The sequence below is a fragment of the Thamnophis sirtalis genome, unplaced genomic scaffold (assembly GCF_051295495.1).
Source record: "Thamnophis sirtalis isolate CommonGarterSnake01/CBP01778 unplaced genomic scaffold, rThaSir2_p1.2 scaffold_8, whole genome shotgun sequence".
In the NCBI taxonomy this organism is placed as follows: Eukaryota; Metazoa; Chordata; class Lepidosauria; order Squamata; family Natricidae; genus Thamnophis; species Thamnophis sirtalis.
The window spans coordinates 55,176,441-55,197,541 of NW_028261388.1; the positions used below are offsets into that span (position 1 = coordinate 55,176,441).

General features: G+C 36.4%; 1 protein-coding gene across 5 annotated transcripts; it reads right to left on the reverse strand.

The window, feature by feature from the left end:
* Positions 1 to 2,237: 2,237 nt before the first annotated feature.
* Positions 2,238 to 21,063, reverse strand: WDR4 (WDR4 tRNA N7-guanosine methyltransferase non-catalytic subunit). Of its 5 annotated transcripts, none has more exons than XM_087721704.1 (11): positions 20,401 to 21,063; positions 17,002 to 17,037; positions 14,397 to 14,478; positions 13,491 to 13,647; positions 12,594 to 12,706; positions 11,464 to 11,524; positions 10,663 to 10,761; positions 9,865 to 9,929; positions 8,432 to 8,615; positions 7,529 to 7,598; positions 2,238 to 5,421 (listed from the first exon to the last, which is right to left on the reverse strand). In XM_087721704.1, coding segments are annotated over exons 1-11 (1,044 nt in total). In that variant the 5' UTR covers positions 20,402 to 21,063; the 3' UTR covers positions 2,238 to 5,245. The 5 variants fall into 5 exon arrangements, with proteins under 5 accessions (XP_087577830.1, XP_087577829.1, XP_013919437.2 ...); XM_087721703.1 differs by having other exon boundaries at positions 14,397 to 14,540; XM_014063962.2 differs by having other exon boundaries at positions 17,002 to 17,067.
* Between the last annotated feature and the right edge of the window lie 38 nt (positions 21,064 to 21,101).

Genomic DNA, 21,101 nt, shown 5'->3' on the forward strand with positions numbered 1-21,101 from the left:
TTAATTTATGTACATGATAACAATTTTGTAACTATTAGCCTACCTTTTAAATTGCAGATATTGTAAATTGGTTTTAAGCTGGTATGTTTGTTAATAATTATTTTTAGCAGTAAAAAAAACAAAAACTATAGAATAATCTACTATTACTGATTTCATAACACTAAGCAAAAGTGCTTTTCTTCCTCCTCCCCATCTTGTATACATAGGTCTCCTAACTAGGCCCACCTAGTTTTGGCTTTTATCAGCTTGCTAGGACAAACATCTCCATATTTGATTTTAGTTAAAGGAGATGGGAAAACAATAGGATAACATTCTATTTTGTTACTAGTAGTTCCAGTTTTTAATATTGTTTTAATGTTTTGATATTTTAAGGAAGTAACCTATACATCTACTAAGAGAAGTGATAATTGAAGGCTGGTTAAATGGTTAAATTGGGTTTCCCCCATTGAATAGCCTTAGGTCAGAGCATCAAGTATTACGTAGCATGTCAAAAACAAAAGCATTACATTCCTTCAGAGCATCTCATACAGATTATTAACATTTCCTTCTTTTACATATTTCAGCTTTTACAGCCCACATGAGGTTGAGGGGTTTCTGACTTAAGGATAGAGTAAATGTCTATTTGTATGAGAACAAGCCACTACAAATGATTAGCAATAAACTTTCAACAGCGAAACTTATAAAAATCTAAGAAGTTGACACTGTTTACTTGGTCCAAATGGTTGCGTGATTTAATTTAAATTACTTGGCTCAATCATTTGGATGGAATGTATGCTTCTCTTTACAATATTTAGAACCAAAAATTGTTATCTTTGTATACCATCATGCATGACTTAGGAGGCAATATTAAAATTACTCTCAAGGGTCATTCAGGAATTTTTGATCTCTCTCAACCCCTGGTATTTTTTCAATCAGGCCAAAGTGCTCTGATTCCTTTCATTCCTAGATCCAGACATAGCAAGGAAGGGAGGTTTTGATGGAAAAAAGGATACCACTTTGCTTAGTCTACTATGGCTTGCATAAGAAAGAAAATGGTACTTCAAAACTGGAACAACTCACAAACATACCAGGAGCTATCAGAGTTATGTTTTGAATATGAGATGAAGGCAATGTTATGACATGGCACAAAAGTGGCTACTTCTGCTGCCTGCTGGCTGCCTGCAATTTAGCAGTTCAAATCTCACCATATCAAAGTTGACTCAGGCTTCCATCCTTCCGAGATGGGTAAAATGAGGACCCAAATTGCTTGGGGGCAATATGCTGACTCTGTAAACATCTTAAAGAGGGCTGTAAAGCACTGTGAAGTGGTATATAAGTCTAAGTGCTATTGCTGCATTCAGGCCATGGTTTGATGCCTGGAGAAATCAATTACTCCCCCCCCCCACTACTTCAGAAACAGAAAAGTAACTTTTAAGCAATGCTATGGGGCATAGTGAGTCATGGGATTTTTTTCTTTTTTATACAGAACTATTCACTGTTTAAAATCATGTCATTATCATCTTTCACCATCCCACTCTTGACTATTTCAATGTGATTATTCTGTTAATTATAGGAACCAAACAGTGGTTTGATTTGGTAAGTATAGGATTGGACTGTCTGTGTGACTAGAGCAATACAAAATAAACTGAAGAGCACATTAGCCCTGATATCTTTTCAACTTGAATTACTAATGCACTTTCTACACCTGGGAAGTGTGTCCTAGACTAGAAAGCAGATTGAAGAGTAGCTAAAATAAACTAGGTCTTTAAAAAAGGAGCTATTGTGATCAAAACTCTGCATTCTTGTTATCTCAAGCACTATTCTGCACCTGCAATTAATTGCAGGAATTTTTGCTTATAAGTACACACTAAATTGCAGCTGCCAAAATAGGACAAGATTCAAGTGCTTTGTAGATAGTAAGAGTAATACATGTTTTATGCATAAATACATCAAAGTTAATTCTATGCTTCTCAGGCTTTTGGAAAAGCTATTATAATGTAATCATTCTTAAATGTAGTTCAGCTATCTTTTTGATTCAGCATAACTCAGAGGTGCTCTTCATCATATGAATAATTGGCAATATCAGTATGAGATCTTAGAAAGCTTTTTAAAGCCAAATCGGTATGACCAAGAACAGGAATGATATACAGTATTTGTTATACTAAATGAAACATCTTGCTGCACTGCTCTAAGTTGTTTCTTCCTGGAAATTTACCAGGCAGGAGAAAAATGGCTTCAAGCCAAGAAGTGTAACAAAGTAAGGAAAAGTACGTTTTTACTTCTTCTGACCATATATTACTTGATTAAATGTGCAGATGTTCATTTCACTATAACATGGCCACACCTGGTTTAATTACAGGATTAATACAAAAGGAAGAGTAAAAAAAAATTCATTAGTTCTATACAATGAACTATTATGCTATGAACAAATGCAAAGAAAAAACTTTGCACACCAAGGGTCTAGAGGAGGTGTCAAAACTTGTGGCCCGTTGGCCAGATGCATCATGTGCTGCCCCTGCCCCCATCCGGTTTAGCGAAGGGGGGAAAGTCCTGATACGCCACGTGATGACACAAGTTTGACACTCCTGGTCTAGAAATACCACACAATGTATGAGAAGATTAAGCAACCAAATCTTTACAGATGGGATACAGCCTGTTCATCACATACTGTTTTTTAACAGCTATATTCTTATAATTTTCTGTGTAAAAGGTGATACATCAGCTGCTACTAATGCTTCTGTCTCAATCCAAAGGTTTATTATTCACTTTCCAATTCTAGGTCTGCACCCCATAAACAGTCTCTCCACTCTGCTATGAATCTCCCCTTTTCTCTTATTTTACCACCTTAGCTACTGAGCCATGATTCAGAATCTGACTCTTGATCTTGAATCTTGGGAAATCAGAATTCAAATGAGACTGCTAAACACAGGCATTTCCTGTTCAGCTGGACCCAATCAGATGATGAGGAACAACTTTCAGGCCTAGACATATACCAAGGCAAGCAGAGCAGCACTCCTCGGTGAAGACCCTTGCTGGGCAGGGGATGAGTAATTGCAGCCGGTTGTCTGCAGAGACATATTTAGGTAGCTGCTTTGCTTGCAGCCTTTGTTGGAAACAACTATTTAAAATCCTAGTTGCAGCTGTTGTTTCTGTTTGTTTGTCACTCTTTGATTCTTGGACTAGCTGACAACTTGATTTGACTATGTCAGTCTTAGAACATATTTGAATTAAACTATCGCTTCTTTGACTGTAATTAGCATTTTGCAAGCAAGCACTTTCTGCTAGGCATTTGAATTACATTGTCTGCTGTTAAATCAGCTTCTGAGTACTGTGTCTGTGTGTGACCTGAAACAGAACAACTTCCCAATTCCATGTACTCCTGCCTCAAACCATTTACATCTAATGCTTTCCACAATGCTCTTCTCACTTTCTATTAACCACCCATACATTCCAAAAACAAAATCCTGAAATAGCATCTATAAAACTAACCCAGACAAAACTAGCTAGACTAAACTACCTACCTGAGCATCAAATTTTTAAAAATACATGGATTTTCTGGAATCTGTCTCATGTGGATAGAAATTATGTCAATTGGACAGGCATCAAAACATGTGGCTTTGTTCTCTGCATAGTCAAAATCTATACAAATATTTCAAATTGCTATTTTCTTTATGCAAAATAATTGGAAAGGAAATGGGGGCAGTATCCACAATCATCTGAATTTTACACTTAATTTTGCATGTAACTAATTGGGATTTAAATACACAAAACAAGAGGCTGATCAAGTGCATTCAAATTGCTATCACCTATACAGCAAAATCTGGTATTTTAATGATGATCAAATATTACTCAAATACTGCAGTTATTAACATCAAATTGCAAGCTTTGGTCTAAAAAAATTGAAAACTTCACTTTGGTTGAATACAGTCTAAAATAGATGTTCCAAATGTTTATTACTCCTTTACTGTTAAAATGAATAATTGTGTGGCAAGATGACTATGGAAACATCTTTGACAGCACTAGCTCAATGGCCTTGAAATGGAGATAAGCAGAGCCCTCCGTAGTCCGCTACGACTAGCAGAGTAAAATCAATTCACAGGGGCTCCTTTACCTTTTCATTGTTAAAAGAGGTCAACTTAACTACAGTGCCAATCATGACACAAATACTGCCACTTATGTTCTAGTGAGATGTTATTATGTCAGTACTTAATGGCAGATTTGTGACATGAAGTGATAGTGTATTTTTGCACCACTGAAGCTTGTTGCTGACACCATTTGTTGTAATAATATAGCTATCATAAACTATCTTAACACTTCATTTGTTTCTACTTATTAAAGTGCACTAAAGACAACTGGAATTAAGTCATTTTAAGGGCTTCCTTCTGATAGATTCTATGATTCAGTAGATCATATCTACTAGTGAACTCAACAAAATCTTCAGATACCAAATTCCAAGGGTAATTGGGCTTGACCATGAACTATAGCAGTAAGCCAGCTTCTTTCTTATATAACTACTGGTAATCCTTGACCATGCTGTTACAACAGCACTGAAAAAAGTGACTTACAACCACCAATGGACCATTACGACCATTGCAGCATCCCCATGGCCATGCGATTGACATCTGGATGCTTGATAGCTGGTTCATATTTACAATGGTTGCAATGTCCTCAGATCATGTGATAATCTTGAGACTTTCTGACAAAGTCATTGGGGAAACCAGAGTCACAACTGGGTTTCTAATTTAACTGCAATGATTCACTTAACAAAATGTGACCAGAAAAGTTGTAAAACGGGGAAAAACTCACTTAGCAACATATATTCTGGCCTCAATCGTGGAGATAAGTTGAGGACTACCTGTATACAGTATATATTGCCTCAACTCCTAGAGAAGATGGGTGGGTAGAGGTTTGCCACTATGCAATGATTTGGGTCCATTTGACATTGTGAGAAAGCATATTCTTGGCTGAGGATGAAAAGCTGAGCAACTGTATTTGGAGGAGAAAGTTCTTTGTTATGATTCTTTTCTAGGTATTACTTGCAACACTGTCATTCAAGCAACATTTTAAAGCCATACATTTAGAAACAAATTACTTAAAGGTACTGGGATGTGACCTGTTAATCAGGTTAGTTCTTTTGCCATTTGTCAGGAGTGAGATATACTGACACTAACCACCAGGCAGATTTAATTTCAGTTATGCCTAAGGAAAAGTTTGTTTTCCATTGGGCTTCTTCCAAACTCAGAAATGAGATGAGCAATGAATATTATCAGGACAACTCTTCACTTTTGACTTTTTTGGTCTGTTCACTTGATTCATATTGTGGATCTTTCCTCTTATTTTTCTGCTGCTGAAGTCTCTCTTCTTTCTTTTTTAGATAAATGGACATATTATCAAAAGAAGCCTTGTAGAGATTTTGGAAGCAGCTCTCTTTGTCCATAGCACCTGCAGAATGTAGAGTAAGTTAGAATTTTAAGTAATAATTACTTTATAGTGCCTGGCAAATTAGTAAATATTTATAAGTAGGGATTTTGTTTATGCCTAAAATGAGAACAGATACTTAAGTCCTTATAAACCTACCTCCAACCATGGAGAGAGAAAAACTCTTCCAATTTCAGCTACGCAAAGTTTTTGCTTTTCCCACATTTGCTACTTGGCAGCAATCATTTTATCAAATTAGCCAAGTTGTTTCCATCCCATTGGTTTATGACAAGTAAAACTTTGGCCCATGCTGGTTAATGATAAGCATATCCAAACTATTAGCAAAAGAACAAATCAGCACATTTGGACTAGAAACTCTCCAAATTTCTTGCCCTTTTAGTTGGTGCAGCGCACTATTAAGATAGCTAATCCTCCCAGTCACTTGTCAAAGAAAAAGGAGGATAGATTCAATTAGTTAACTAAAGTACATATTAGGAAGGAGAGACAAAGTCTAATATACAAACAATGAGGAGAGGTGTCCAATAGAGGTCAATGTGACATCACATGCACTGTGATATTGTTGTGGAAAGGGCACAAATTATGTAATTTATAACAGTGACAAATAATATAATGTATGTCATTTGCATAAAGACATTTATTGGGTTATTTACTCTCTCCAAATGTCCATGAGGAAAATAGTAAATTCAGTTGTTATCAGTAGCTATTAACAATCTACTTTTTTTTATTAAAAAAAACACATTTCTGATTCCTTTAGAGCAGGGCTAATGAGGAATGACTAGCCTGCAGCTTCTGGGTCATATGCAGCTTAAATATTCCCACTTTACTGAAAACAGTCAAAAATCTAAAAATTGAAAGAAAACTGTAATGCTAAAACTATAAACTCCCAAAATAAGCATTTTAAAAACCAAAGATATCTCCCAAACTATGTTTTACTCATAAATGTTGTGAATCTATCACATGGTTGCCCCAACCTCTCCTAAAACATTAAGGGTGCCAATAGGCATCAAAGAGCTTGTTTACCATTATTTGAGAGATTAATTGCTTAACTGTGAAGGATTAAAAACTGATCAATATACATGGTAATTCTATGACAATTTCTCTTTTCTCCGATGTTTTTTGTCAAAATAAGAATTTGCTTGATTCCTCACCATACAATGTCATAGGAGTGTATTTCTCATTCTGGCAAAGATCAATACCCATTAGAGGTTTATGGTAAGTATCACGTAGTTCAAATTTAACTGACAAGATGAATTTAAGGATGCTATTAACTGATACTTTACTCAATTACTGAGCAGATCTAAAAACAGCTACCATTAGGATTGCAATACTTATCTGCCTCAGCAAACAAAATAATCACCAGCTCTACATATCTATTAGTCTTTCTATCTGACTGCACAAAATTAACTCTGTGGTAGATTTTTTTATTTCAGCAACTGTTCTAAAAATGGTTGAAATATTCATTCCCATCCATCTTACTCATTTTCAATATGTTACATCAAAAGAGATTTGTTCCACTTTAGAAGGGGAAGAGGGAAAAAGGCTATTAAAATGCTGGTAACAAAAATATATAGGTGCCATCATTTTCATAGGAGCAGCAACACTAATTAGGTATTAAGAGGAGGACTTATTAACCAGATGTTAATTATCTTCAATAATCACTGTCGTTTTAATAGTCCCCTTTCTTCATCTGCTGATACAGTTAAGTTCTGTGCACAGCATTCTACTTCTTAGCAGGAGGGGGTAAATCTAATGACTCTGTTATGTTCTTATGGTATTATGTTATTCTTCTGTGGTATCGGTAAGTTGGGCATTTTAACACTTGATCCCTGTGGTTTAAAGCAGTGTTTCTTAATCTTGGCAACTTGAAGATGGGTGGACTTCAACTCCCAGAACTCCTCAGCCAGCTGCAGCCCACCCGTCTTCAGAGTCAGCAAGGTTGAGAAACACTAAGCAATGAGGTTTCCAGATAACTTCTCCCACCTCCAAGAACCAATGCTCATGCAGAAACCAAAGCTAAAACTAAAGCCAGCTTCAGCGATGGATTCTCCAAATCGTAGTCAGACCCTCCATGTAAAGTATTTGTTTGGTCTGTTAAACTCATATTTCCTACCTTCAAATATTCTCCAATAGTTACATATGTACTTGGACATTTTCACTAATTCTTTCTTGTCAATAACAGGCTGAAAACAAAACAAAACAAATTGAACAACAATAGCTATTGAAAATTTCATAGGAAGCAGGGGGCTTTTCATACAGGTTGGCTTGTACTGAGAACAGCTCCCGTAATCTTTTGTTTTGCCTGACCTATTTCCATGTTTTCATAAAGTTATACAACAACAACAAAGAAGATATACTACTTTCAAATGAAAAATAAGTAAATTAGGTCAGTGCTTCTTTTTCCTTAACAGCAGATCTAGTTTTTTAATTTAGACTGCTATGTATTGACCCACAATTACACTAGGTTTATAACTATGCACACATACACATAGGGTTCCCAGCTTGAGCTGCTATACTCCTTGTTTTCTTTTTCCCAAGTTTAACTGAGAAATCATCAAACCAAGGTGTAATATTCTAACAAACCAAAAGCCCTGCTGCCAACAAAATGGCAGGACAGATGTTACAAAAAAGTAACATTTACATGCTTCTGATCTTTTTCTTTTATATACCGCATACATAAATTTTAGTTATGATTTGAACTGAGCTGCTATCTCCCACTCAGCATGTTCAATTATAAATATATAATTGAAGATGCTGAGTGGGAGATAGCGGCTTAGTTCAATAGCCTAACAATACTCTAAATTTTAATCTGAGGGACCTATATTGAACTATATTTTCTTGTTTACAACTAGCAAAACAAACCACCATAGAAAAATCATTAAAGAGCTGAAGTATTACACTACGGAAATGCACAGTAAACCAACCATAGTAATTCAGCAATTGGCCAGAATCTTTTGCCCTAAACCACAGAATTAAAAATGCATGTAGCAGTCTATGATCATAAACATTCTCTCACCTGCCACTGTCCATCCTTGTGTTGGTAGAATAGAAGAGGTATTTGCTGATTTTCCTGCAGTACCCAGAGCCCACCTGTTTCCTCAAATGCAATGTCCCAACCTTTGTGGCTTAAGGTTATGTGCTGTTTAGAAATTAAGCTCTGAGCATCGGCGTCAAGCTGGAAGATGGATACTGCAGGAATACTTTTAGAAACAACCAACATTATGTTACTTTTATACATCAAGTTTCCTACATCAAATACATCAAATGATTCCCACATGGTTAAGAAAATGATATGTGAAGTGTAGTAAAGGGGTCTCCAAACTCGACAACTTTAAGACTTGTAGACTCCAACTCCAAGAATTCCCCAATCAGCATGGGAAACTGAAGCTCACAACTCTTAAAAGTTGACAGGTTTGAAGACCCTGGTATAGATTAATTCTCATCTAATCAGAAGTAACTCTTGTTGAACTTATTAAAGCTTATTCTTAGGTAAATAAATATACAACTGAAACTTTAGAATTTCTGCAAAATTAGATAAGTTATCTCTATTGTCGGCTGGCACTTGCAATATGGCCACCTTAAGGAACTCCTACAGTAATATTTCAAGGAATAATCTCCAATATTTGTTATGAAGTAGAAGTAATTTCACAATGTCAACATTCATTAGAAATCATCTATAAATTCTTATTATAATCCCTTAATTCAAATACGTTTCATATTATTCCTGTATTTCATCACCATATCTTAAGTCATTTGATCAACTGATTCCATAATACAGGTAGTCCTTGACTTATGACCAGAATTGAGCTCAACATTTCTATTGCTAAACAAGGAAAACAGCAGGGACTTAAAACGGGGAAAGTTAAATAGCAGTTGTTAACAATGGGAACTAAAAGTGAACATGGGTATTGTAACAGATCCCTGAATTTTGTAATGAGAAGATGTGGCTTAGAGACCTAACAATGAGGAAAGAAAAACAAAAAGTTAGGCTGTGAATGACTGTCACCGCGGGGGGGGGGGTGTTGTATGTTTAAAATTGTATTTGTACTTGTATGTTTTACTCTTTAAAAAATGTATAACTAATAAAGATTACTTTAAAAAAAACAAGACCATTTATTAAGTGAGCTTTGCCTCATTTTACAACCATTAACCAGTTGTTAAGTGAATCATTGCAATTAAGTTAGTAACATAGTTGTCAAGTGAATCTGGCTTCTTCATAAACTTTGTCAGAAGGGCACAAAAAGTGATCACATGATCAAGGGATACGGCAACTTTCACATGACTGTAGGCATGCTGTAATGGTCATAAATATAAAAACTGTTCACTAAACAAATGGTTGTAAGTTGACGACTACCTATTAAATATAAACTTTACAGAAATCAGGCATAGCTTGTAATGAAATAATGTAACTGTGTGCTACCTCTACAGTAATTATATTTTTCCTCTTACCAGTCATATAAAATGGCAATGTAATTTCCTTCACAACAATAAACTATTCTTGACACAGCATATTTCTGAGGAGGAAAAGAAATGTAAACGTAATTGGCAAGAGCTAATTTTTTAATGTGTGGGAAGACATAGAAGAACAGTAGTAAAAGAAACCTTGGATCAAAAACATACACATCAAGGGTTTTTTTTAATAACAAAGACAAGCTGTCTCTTATTCAGTCTACCCTGATTTCTGTTCTGAGCAAAGACAGCAAGATGAAAAACGCAAAACATCTAAGGGGGCAGAAGTTGGATAAATAGTTACTATGCAAAAAGAAAATGTTCTTGAATGATTGGTATAACCACTGCACAATTGTTTAGTTACAATTTTTAGAATATCAGTACATCTGTCTACACAATGGAGGTTAGTACAACAGAGAGACAGAGTATCTGCTTGTCCATGTTCGTCTGGAATAATTTAGCATTCCCCAGACAAAATACTCTCATACTATCCTGAGATCAACCCAATAGCATTTATTTAAAATGAGTGAAAAATTAAAGTAAGCCTCCAATAACACGAAAAAACATTTCTAAAGTTTTAAATATTAGTGTACTCATGTTGTGAAGTAATTGCATTCTACAATGGCTACTTCTCAAAATATTCTTTACCAAAAAACCTATATTTTATAGAATCAAATGTTGATTATCAGTAGCATAAACCTGCTCTCAAATTCATTCAAAAAAAGAAAACGTGTAAAAAAAGCAAAGAAAAATGGAAACATGCATATTATAGAGAACATCCACCCAAAAGATAATTACCTTCTTATTCTTACCAGCTTCATTTATATTCAAATTATTCAATTGAAAGCAATGTAGTTCTTTCCCACTTTTATACTTCCAGAGCCTCAATGTATCATCCTAGGAAATTCAAGAGATAAGCTAATTATTATTTTTGCCAAAGGAAAGGCGCAGTGGTTAGAGTGCAGCACTGCAGGCTACTTCAGCTGACTGCAGTTCAGCTGTTCAAATCTCACCGGCTCAAGGTTGACTCAGCCTTCCATCCTTCCGAGGTGGGTAAAATGAGGACCTGGATTGTTGGGGGCAATATGCTGACTCTGTAAACCGCTTAGAGAGGGCTTAACCATATGAGTGGTTAAACAAGCTATAATGGCTGGGTCCACACCTAACCTTAAGCTTAGGTCATGATGTGTAAATTACCACAATGTGCAAAATACAATTTGATGAGCAAAAAACCAAAAAAGCACATTGTGAGTTAGCATAATTATAAATTCAATCAATGGTTTAAAATCCCTCTTAGATGCATGCATATACAGTATATCTCATGGATATTGAGCAATGGATATTCATAATTTCTAATGATTTCTAATCATTACTATATTTCATATTGAGTTTAAGTAGATATTAATAATGAATAATGTGGTGTAAAACACATGGGAGAATGAAAATTCCCTACAATGTTAATCATTCTTTATGTTTCAGCCAAAAACATGAGAGACAGCAAGAGAAATTGAATCTTTTACTTATTAGAGGAAAGAAAAAATGCATTTTTAAGCATTTATTAACATTCTAGATGTATAGAATCCCAGATAATCTACATACCCCGGAGGCAGATAAAAGAAGGTCAGGAAGGTTTGGCAGTACCAATATTGTGCTGACAAATCTAGAAAGAAAAAAAATAAATTGAAACAAAAGCAATAAAGAGTAAAATTATATGTATATACAGCTGTGCAAGAAATTTTCTACCTAGACTGATCTCTTTCCTTGTATTTATACAAAAATCTGCATATAAAAAGTTTGTCCCAATATTTTTTTTCTTTTTATTAAATTAGTTTTTAAAATAGTCCAGCAATCTATTCAGGTTCTTGAAATACATTCTTCTCCAATTTTTACATAACAGTGACAAATAAAAGGTGGTGGTGGGGAACCTAGAATAAGGGTAATGTATAACTGTAAAGTGAATTGCAGACCTCCATTTTCATGATCATGATCAAGCTGACGTATTGGGACTTCAAGCTGATGTATTGGGACTTCAAGTATCATACTAATGTAGATTTCTATATTACAGCTATAAGTAGCAATCTCGTAGTGAAGTGTTTCTTCGAACATTAAGACTACTAATTTATTACCACTAGAAACAAGGCATGACTATATATGCTGAGGGTGCACAAAATGCTGTTACCTTTCCACTGAAGTGGTACCTATTTATCTACTTGCATTTGCATGATTTCAAATTGCGAGGTTAGCAGAAATGAGAAGTCTCAATTCTTTTCCTTCATTGGGGACTAAGACTATCAGCATATATGCAGAAAGGATGTGCATGCACTCACATGCACAAAAAATAAAATAATAATTATTTTAAATACTCAAGATTTTTTTAACAAATGGTTTTTAGGCTAGGGAATGTTCTAATGGATGACATGTTAGCTACATTTTGACAATAACAACATAAGCTTTTCTGAAAATCTGAATTCCCTCAGCAACCAACTCATTTATTTCTTCCCAAATCAGAGCTAGAATGGATTCTTTAAAAATCATCCAAGGAAATGAACATTTATTATTATTCTTAAGTAGTCTAAAGCATTTCTAATCCCAAGAGATTGATTAGAATACTAGCTGTTATTAAACTTGAGCTTAAATATGGCTTCCTTCTTCTTGTTTCCTTATGTTAGCAAAGAGGAGGAGTTGCCTTTCAATCACATTGGAAACAGGGTTTTTTTTTGGTTACTCACTCTCTGTGACCCAGGCAAAAGGATACTATAACATGTGGTGCTTTAGTCAAACTAACTCGGATCTTCTCATCTCGATCAGCTGTTACAATATATTGGTCATCAGGACTCAATGTCTAACAATAATAGAGCAATAGAAATATGATGAATGGTATGTTCAGGCATAATCATCCACCCACCAATGGTATAATTTGTATGACTTCAAACTGATAATCTGAGGAAGACTGGGAGGAATAATTAAAAATTACCAGTGTACAACGTTTTACAAACCTGTTTACATATATTTGCATTTGTCTTAATAATTGTTAATATATAGAAAGTCATCTAATTTGTTAGTCTCATTTGACAGAGTTGAACACATTAAGTAACTATGCAGTACACACTACTTCTCAGCCCAAATTACCTCCTAGGAGTGATTCTGGGAGGAAAAAAAATAAGACTTATTCTTTTTTATCAAATTATTTATCAAATTTCAAAACTGCCTATTATCTCCCTCTGAGTGACTTTGGGCTGTGTAGAGATGAAATATCAAACCATAAAAAAACAGTATATACATTTTTTTTAAAAAAGCATGGATGAATTAAAAATCAGTGTCAAAGTTAATTAAAAGGCAGGGAGAGAGCTTTTCGGGACACTAACCAGCCTCATGCCTGCATGCAGCTACGTGAGTCCCAAACAAGATTTCAGAAAAAGTTTTTACACCTTTCCGGAAGGTCAGGAGAATGTTTCAGAGGACAGGGGCAATGGCACAAAAGGCCCTCTTCTTGGATCATGCCAGGTAGAATTCTTTATCTGACAGATCTGTAATATACCTTCTCTGCCTAATGAAGACGGACTTAAATTTGATTAGCTTTTAATAAAATATATTATTGGAAATATCCATTAAAAACTCATGTGTACCAAATTCAACAAAAGAGACAAGTGTCCAAGCTCAATTGTTCCTGCATTTTTTGGTTCTATTATTGAATAAGAATATACATCGCCAGATTTGTCAGCAACCAAAATTTTATCTTCTGCAGATGTTATTATCAGGGAGGTACATCTTCTCATGACAGGTCTGAAAAAAAAATAGACATAATTCAAAATTTTTGAATTTCAGAACCTAACATGGCCTACATGTGACCAATGAAAGCATAACAAATCTATAACATCCATAATCTCCTAGAATTCTACAAATGATTGGAAAAGATGCCCGAGACATCAGCTTGGAAGCAGCTGTATTAGATTCACGGCAAAAAACAAAAACAAAAAAAACCTTATGTCACAAGTATGTGAGGCTGGGCATAGTTTGGGAGATTTGCCAATGTCATGGAAAGTGATTATGAAGCCATTGGCTTATCCAAAGGAGCTTGCAGAGCAACCGAAAAATATTTCTAGGCTGTTCTTCAGCTGGAATGACAAAGGAAACATAAAACACAACAATAAAGCTAAGAAATAAATCCAAGCAGAACAGTAAATTTAATATAACAAGGTAAGGAAAGTGTGTTTGCGTGTGTGTGTGTACGTATGTATATGTACACACAAACACACACACACACAACAACACAGACTTGATTTTTGGCAATTGCCTGGACTAGTCCCTGCAGTTTTCTTGGACGTTTGCCCTTGCCTGCTTTCAAGGCTGAGAGAGTAAGTGACCCAAAGTCACTCAGGAGCGTTAATACTAAGAAATGTACAGTCTTTGGGTTTTAGCCTAGTGCCTTAACTGATACACCAAACTGGCTCCCTATGTAAAACATGCATAACAATTTCTGTTACTAATGCTTAGATTTATAAAGATATTTTAAAACATTTTCCTTCTCATACCTTATGCTCAGACATTTCCAGGAAGGCTTTGAGCAGAAAAGAATTAATTGTTTGTTGTCATCAGTCAGAACAAAATACTTCCCTGATGAAGAAAATGCACAGGCAAGGATATTATTTGTTTTGTCAAGTGGCTTTCCATCCTCACTAAAAAGACAAAAAACATGGAACAATTGATTCAAAAATAAACCATTTCAAGTACTTCAAATTATATTTTCTGAGATAATATTTTCAATTATTTTACAGAACATCCATTCTTTGATTGTGTAAAAACATTAAATGTCTATGGAGATTCTCAGTCAGCTAGGTCATGATTATCCCAAAGGTGCTTTTTCAAGAGGCAACTGGACTTTCTGGTTTTTCTTTGAAGACGTTTTGCTTCTCATCCAAGAAGCAATTGTAGTATATTTTTCTGGTATAATACCTAACTGAAGCTTCTTGGATGAGAAGTAAAACAAAAGTCTTCAAAAAAAAACCCCCAGAAAGTCCAGTTGCCTCTTGAAAAAGCACCTTTGAGGTAAAAAAATAAAGAAACAAGGGAAGCTGTTTCTTAGCATTTATTTTAATTATTTAATTTTACTTTGCATTTTAACTGCTATCATGGTAAAAAAGCCACTGCAGATTCTTTCCTCTTTTAGGCAATACTTATCATATTTTTCAGAGTATAAGACGCACCGCAATATAAGACGCACCAAGGTTTTGAAGAGGCATTTTTTAAAAAAGTAGGTAGGTAGGTAGAGGGATAGACAGGGAGAGAGAGAGAGAAATACAGTAGATAGGTAGGGGGAGAGAGAGAGTAGTTAGTTAGTTAGTTAGTTAGTTAGTTAGGTAGAGAAAGGGATAGAGAGCAAGAGAGAGTGTATGTATGTATGTATGTATGTATGTAGGTAGGTAGGTAGGTAGAGGGGTAGAGAGAAATAGAAAGAGAGAGAGAAATACAGTAGATAGGTAGGGATAGAGAGAGTAGGTAGGTTGGTAGGTAGAGGGAGAGAGAGAGAGAGAGAAATTGAGAGAAATACAGTAGGTAGGTAGGGAGAGAGAGTGTGTGTAGGTAGGTAGGTAGAGTGAGAAATAGAGAGAGAGAAATACAGTAGGTAGGGAGGGAGGGAGGGAGTAGGTAGGTAGGTAGCTAGGTAGGTAGATAAAGGGATAGTGAGAGAGAGACATACAGTAGGTAGGGAGGGAGAGAGAGTAGTTAGGTAGCTAGGTAGGTAAAGGGATAGAGAGAGAGAGAAATAGAGAGATATACAGCAGGTAGGTAGGGAGAGAGAGTGTGTGTGTGTAGGTAGGTAGGTAGCGGGATAGAGAGAGAGAAAAATAGAGAAAGAGAGAAATGCAGTAGATAGGTACCGTATTTTTTGGAGTATAAGACGCACCAAGGTTTTAAAGAGGCAATTTTTTAAAAAAATTAGATAGGTAGATAGAGGGAGAGAAAGAGAGAGAAATACAGTAGGTAGGTGGGGGGGGGGGGAAGAGAGTAATTATGTAGATAGGTAGGTAAAGGGATAGAGAGAGATATATAGAGAGAGATAGAGAAATACAGTAGATAGGTAGGGAGAGAGTGTGAGTAGTTAGGTAGGTAGATAAAGGGATAAAGAGAGAGAAAGAGAAATACAGTAGGTAGGTAGGGAGAATGTAGGTAGGTAGGTAGAGGGATATAGATAGATAGATAGATAGATAGATAGATAGATAGATAGATAGATAGATAGATAGATAGATAGATAGATAGATCAGTGTTTTTCAACCACTGTGCCGCGGCACACTAGTGTGCCGTGACATAGTGTAAGGTGTGCCGTGGGAAAATTACTTTATATATAGTCAATATAGGCACAGAGTTAATTTTTTTTAACATTTTCTAATGGTGGTGTGCCTCGTGATTTTTTTCATGAAAAAAGTGTGCCTTTGCACAAAAAAGGTTGAAAAACACTGAGATAGATAGATAGATAGACAGACAGAGAGAGAGAGAGAGAGAGAGAGAGAAGTACAGTAGATAGGTAGGGAGAGAGAGAGTGTAAGTAGGTAGGTAGGGAGAGGGATAGAGAAAGAGAAATAGAGAGAGAGAGAGAAATATAGAAATACAGTAGATAGGTAGCTGGCACAGCACTTGATCAATATAATTCTCATCAGTCAGTTAAAGAGCTTTCCAAAAGGAAAAAAAAGTTTTTCCACTCTGCAAACCTCCCAAAAATGGCACATTTTTCGCAAAAACAGGCCCGTTTTTTTGTCAAAAAAATCACATGCATAGCCTTATGGAGGCTTATAGAGTTCTGCTGGGGGCTGTGAGCAAAAAATGGCCCATTCGTAGCTCATTTCTACCCTCCCAAGCTCCCAGGAGCTCTCTGAAAGCCTCCATAAGGGTATGCACAGCCATTTTGGTGAAGGAGTGGGGCTTTGGGAGGCAAAAAGTACTGTATTTGGTATATAAGACGCACCCAGATTTTCAGCCTCTTTTTTGAGGGAAAAAAGGTACGTCTTATACACTGAAAAATACGGTATCTAAGAGAGGTAAATGCCATGTTTTCCAGAAGGATCTCTAGAGATGCTTAATTATAGATTCAATTATTCCTCATGGTAATGTTCTATATACCTGGGAAATTAACCATCTCACCTTTTTTGTTTTTCTTGAAGTTTTTTGCTTGCAGCACTACAGTCATAAATGAAAAGATCATCATTGCTGTCAAGTAAATGAATATACATCACATACATATTTTCTATGGAAGCAATTTTGTGTTGAACTGTTAAAAAACAGAGCAATGTTTCCTGTACCAATAGGTTAGCAACCTATACCTCTATTTTTTTCCAGACATAAACCTAATCTCACTTGTTGCCATTCTGAGCACCTACTCCAATTTCTCTGAATCTTTATTAAAATATGAAGCCTAGAACAGAAAATAGTACTTGTGGTAGAATATGATCAATGCAAATACAGTGGAGCAATATACCTACTGATACAGAGTAAAACTGAATTTGCCTTTCCAGCAACCTTATATTCAATGTGGACAGCTATATCAAAATACTTCTTCAGAATATGAATATCAAGCCAAATATAGCCCTATCTTGTTTCTGTTCATTTGATTTCTTTTTTCATGTTTCTACTTTACTGTTATTTTACCTTTATTTTTCAGCTAGTACAGCTGTGTGAAAAAGTCCTGCATGCTTTACAGTTTACGACATTTTTTGATAGGCCATTGATTTTATGATATTTTATGCTAACTGCTATGCAGGTATTGTTATAGTTAAATACTGGTGGTTTTTAAGTGAAAAGCATAAGCTTTTTGCAATTTGATGCTGTTTGGATGAGGATTGTGAATTTTCTTGCATGCTTACAATGACTATGAAAACAGATTAACTGATGCATAGCCAGTGGCATATGTGTTGCAATTACTAAAGCCAATGCTAGTGTTTTGTTAACATTTTTATTGTTTGTGGCCCTGAAAAGGACCATTTAGTAATATGGTTACTAATATGAAATTAGCCAGCCCTTATTGCTTATCACCAGGCGGTATCGCTTTGGCATGTATAAGCCTTTGCACGTGATCTTTGGTGACAATGTGGTGCCAGGCTGCAATAATGGATTCAATCAGCTCCTGCTTGGTCTTCGGATGCTTCTTGCTTATTTCGTAACCAATCTTGGCCCACAAGTTCTCAATTGGGTTCAAATCCGGGCTCTGAACTGGCCAATCCAGGAGTCGAACACCATGCTTCTTCATCCACTGCTGGATGGACTTGGCTCCTTCCCTACAAGTTGCTGAGCTGAAGGAAGCATGGTCTTTTCTAGGACTTCAACATACTGCTTGGAATTCATGATTCCCTGCATGATTTGTATCCGACCAATACCAGAAGCAGCGATACAGCCCCAGATCATCACGTGCAATGGATGCTTCACAGATAGACAGGCAGTATGGCCTACGTTCTTCAGCTGGAAATCTTCTGACATACTTATTGCACTGATTCCCAGACAGGTAGCATGTTGACGAGAACAGTGAGCGTCTGTAAGCAAAGGTTTACTTCGAGCCCTGCCTTTGAGTCCTCTGGCAAGCAGTCTGCGACGCACTGTGTTTGTGCACACTTTTACATCACGTTTCACCCCAAAATTCTTGTAATCTGAGGTGAGGTGAGCTTCCTGTCAGTCATCAAAATACATTGCAGAGCCCAATCTTGCCATTTTGTTGACTTTCTTGGTCTTCCAGAGCAGAGCCTATCATCAACTGAACCAGATATTTAGTATTTTTCAACCACTCTGCTCACTGTGGTGCAATGGCATTTCACTCTCTTGGCTATTTCTATACTGGAGTAACCCTCTTCATGAAGCACAATGATGCGATGCCACTGCTCAGTACTGGTGAAAGCAAAGGCCTTCATCCTTGCCCACAGCCAGAGCTAAATTAAATTTCTCGAAGCCTATTTATAGTTAGAGAGTATGACAACATTGATTGGCTCATAGATTTAGGTTCTGTGCATTTTGATTGGTCAATCAAAGCTCGCTGCTGATTGGCTACTTTTGATTCCAACTTTCTCAAAAATTCAAGTGGTGTTTGTTTTAGCACATAAACTCACTCAAAACCTTAAAAAGACTTTGGTTATATTAATAAAAATTATGCATCTCAATCAGACTACAGAAATTTTCATCAAAGTACTAATTTTCTGTGGTTTCTATGAGTGAAAAGTTGATTAAACATGTAAATGCAGCTTAAACCTGAAAGCATGCAGGACTTTTTCACACCGCTGTATATTGCTTCAAGTACTCTTTCATCCCACTTCTTTTGTTTCTGTCTTCTACACTGTTATCTCAAACCGTTTTGTTTGACCTAAAATTTGCAAAGTATTTCCTCCAACTCTCAACCTTAACATTTGTCAGCTAATTAACAAACACCCAATAGCCTATGTTGACTTACAAATCAGATTACTATCACACCATTTGTCAAATTCTATGCTAAAATTAAGATATATTATATCCACAGGATCCCTAAAGTCTATTAAGAAAAATACATCTTATAACAAAGAAAATACCTTCATCAAAAAATCTATGTAGAAATCTAACAATAAATTAAAATGTCCACAAGTTCTCAATATTTCCATTTGGTCTCTTAAATGTTCTCCATTAATTAGATATTGGTTAGATTCTATTCAAATAGAGACAATATTTTGTGCCTTCCTCTATCCTGTGAATGAGAAAGTGTTAAAGAGAAGACTTTAAGAGGTGGTCAGAAATTTCCTACGTAGATCGTGCTTGATAAGAGTTTGTCCCCATACAGATACTTGGAATGGAGTTTTCCATCACACTCAATTCATACTTTTTTAAAAAGGCTTTTAGAGAGTTATTGAATCACTGTGAAAGATAATTATAGCTACTATTGGAAAGAAACAATGCTTTTTGAAAATTTCCAAATGTGGGTTTTGAATTTGTTTTGGTACCTTTTAGTTATTGATGATTCCTGGCAACCACCTGGACAAGTCCCTGCAGTTTTCCTCACAAGGTTTTTTGGTCATTATTTGCCATTGCCTCCTTCCTAAGGCTGAGGGAGAGTGCCTGTTCCAAAGTCAAGCTCTGTGCACCAAAACCAGCCTGGGCCACAACAAACTGGCTCTTTTTTCATGTTAATAGTCTCATAATTTAAGTGTGCACAGTTGATAGAAGCTTCACTCTCCCTTTTTCTCGTATTACTTTACCTTTGTCTCTTTGCCAGACTTCCACTGTCAGGCCTGTGCATGTACAATATCTAAACTAGCCCCCCACCCCACCCTATTTGATTTCTTCATAATATATTGGACTACAATTCCCATTATGCCAATCGGTATCCATCTGTTAACAGTAACGGAAGTATTAATTTAGAGCAGTGTTTCTCAACCTTTAAGTCCTGTGGACTTCAACTCCCAGAATTCCCCCGCGGGGATTCTGGGAGTTTAAGTCCACAGGACTTAAAGTTGCCACGGTTGAGAAACACTGATCTAGAGAGTTTCTTTTTAAATTCCAGTCTTTCAGACACTTGCAAACCCTTTCACTCACTTGGCCTCTTTATAATTAGCGGCGAAGAACTTCGTGCCGCCGCTAACCACCATCAGACCCTCGCAAATGAGGAGCTTCGGAGAAGCACTCACGACTCCAACATCAGCCACCTCCATCGTCCTGCCCAGATCCACGTTGGGGGCGCCCGGGAATCGTCACCACCTAATGATGTCATTCCACGGCCTACTAATGATGACCTCAGAAAAGGCCGGCTTGTCATAGATACGAGCGTATTGTTGTTTGAAACCTCAACTGCTAATGGGACTAGAATTACTCCTTATTCCTTTTGCGGTGATAATCAGAAGATGAAAAGTCTTGATATTTCCAACAGCCATAGGCCATAGGTTTCCATAATCTCGTCTCGAGACAATGAATGCCCTGGGGGAGGCGCCTTCATAAAGACAATGAAATAAAAGGGAAGGAAATGCACTCATTAAGGGCAATATTTGCAGCTCAGGGTTGAGATCAGGGGTCCTTGGTGCTGATGAGGTTACCTAGTTTGGGTAACGAAACGTCTGCAAGAAAACAAGCTCAGATAGCACCAAGGACACCCCCCCCCCACCCCATATTGTACTGAAGACAATGATCCAAGGATATCCTTCCAACATTTTACGCAGAAGCTCTGTCCATGTCCGTCCGTCCATCTGGGTTTAGAAGTACACGGAACGGAGGATAGCCTATCCACTTCTCCTTATCTCTCA

Bases quoted from the DNA above. Each gene is read 5' to 3' on its own strand.
- WDR4 (XM_014063959.2), bottom strand. From the start codon at position 20,516: ATGGAGGTGGCTGATGTTGGAGTCGTGAGTGCTTCTCCGAAGCTCCTC. The intron at 12,707-13,490 runs GTACACATGAGT...TATTATTGTTAG, and splicing joins TGTCTCTTTTGTTGAATTTG to ACATTGAGTCCTGATGACCA. The intron at 11,525-12,593 runs GTGAGTAACCAA...TTTTCTTTCTAG, and splicing joins TTTTGCCTGGGTCACAGAGA to ATTTGTCAGCACAATATTGG.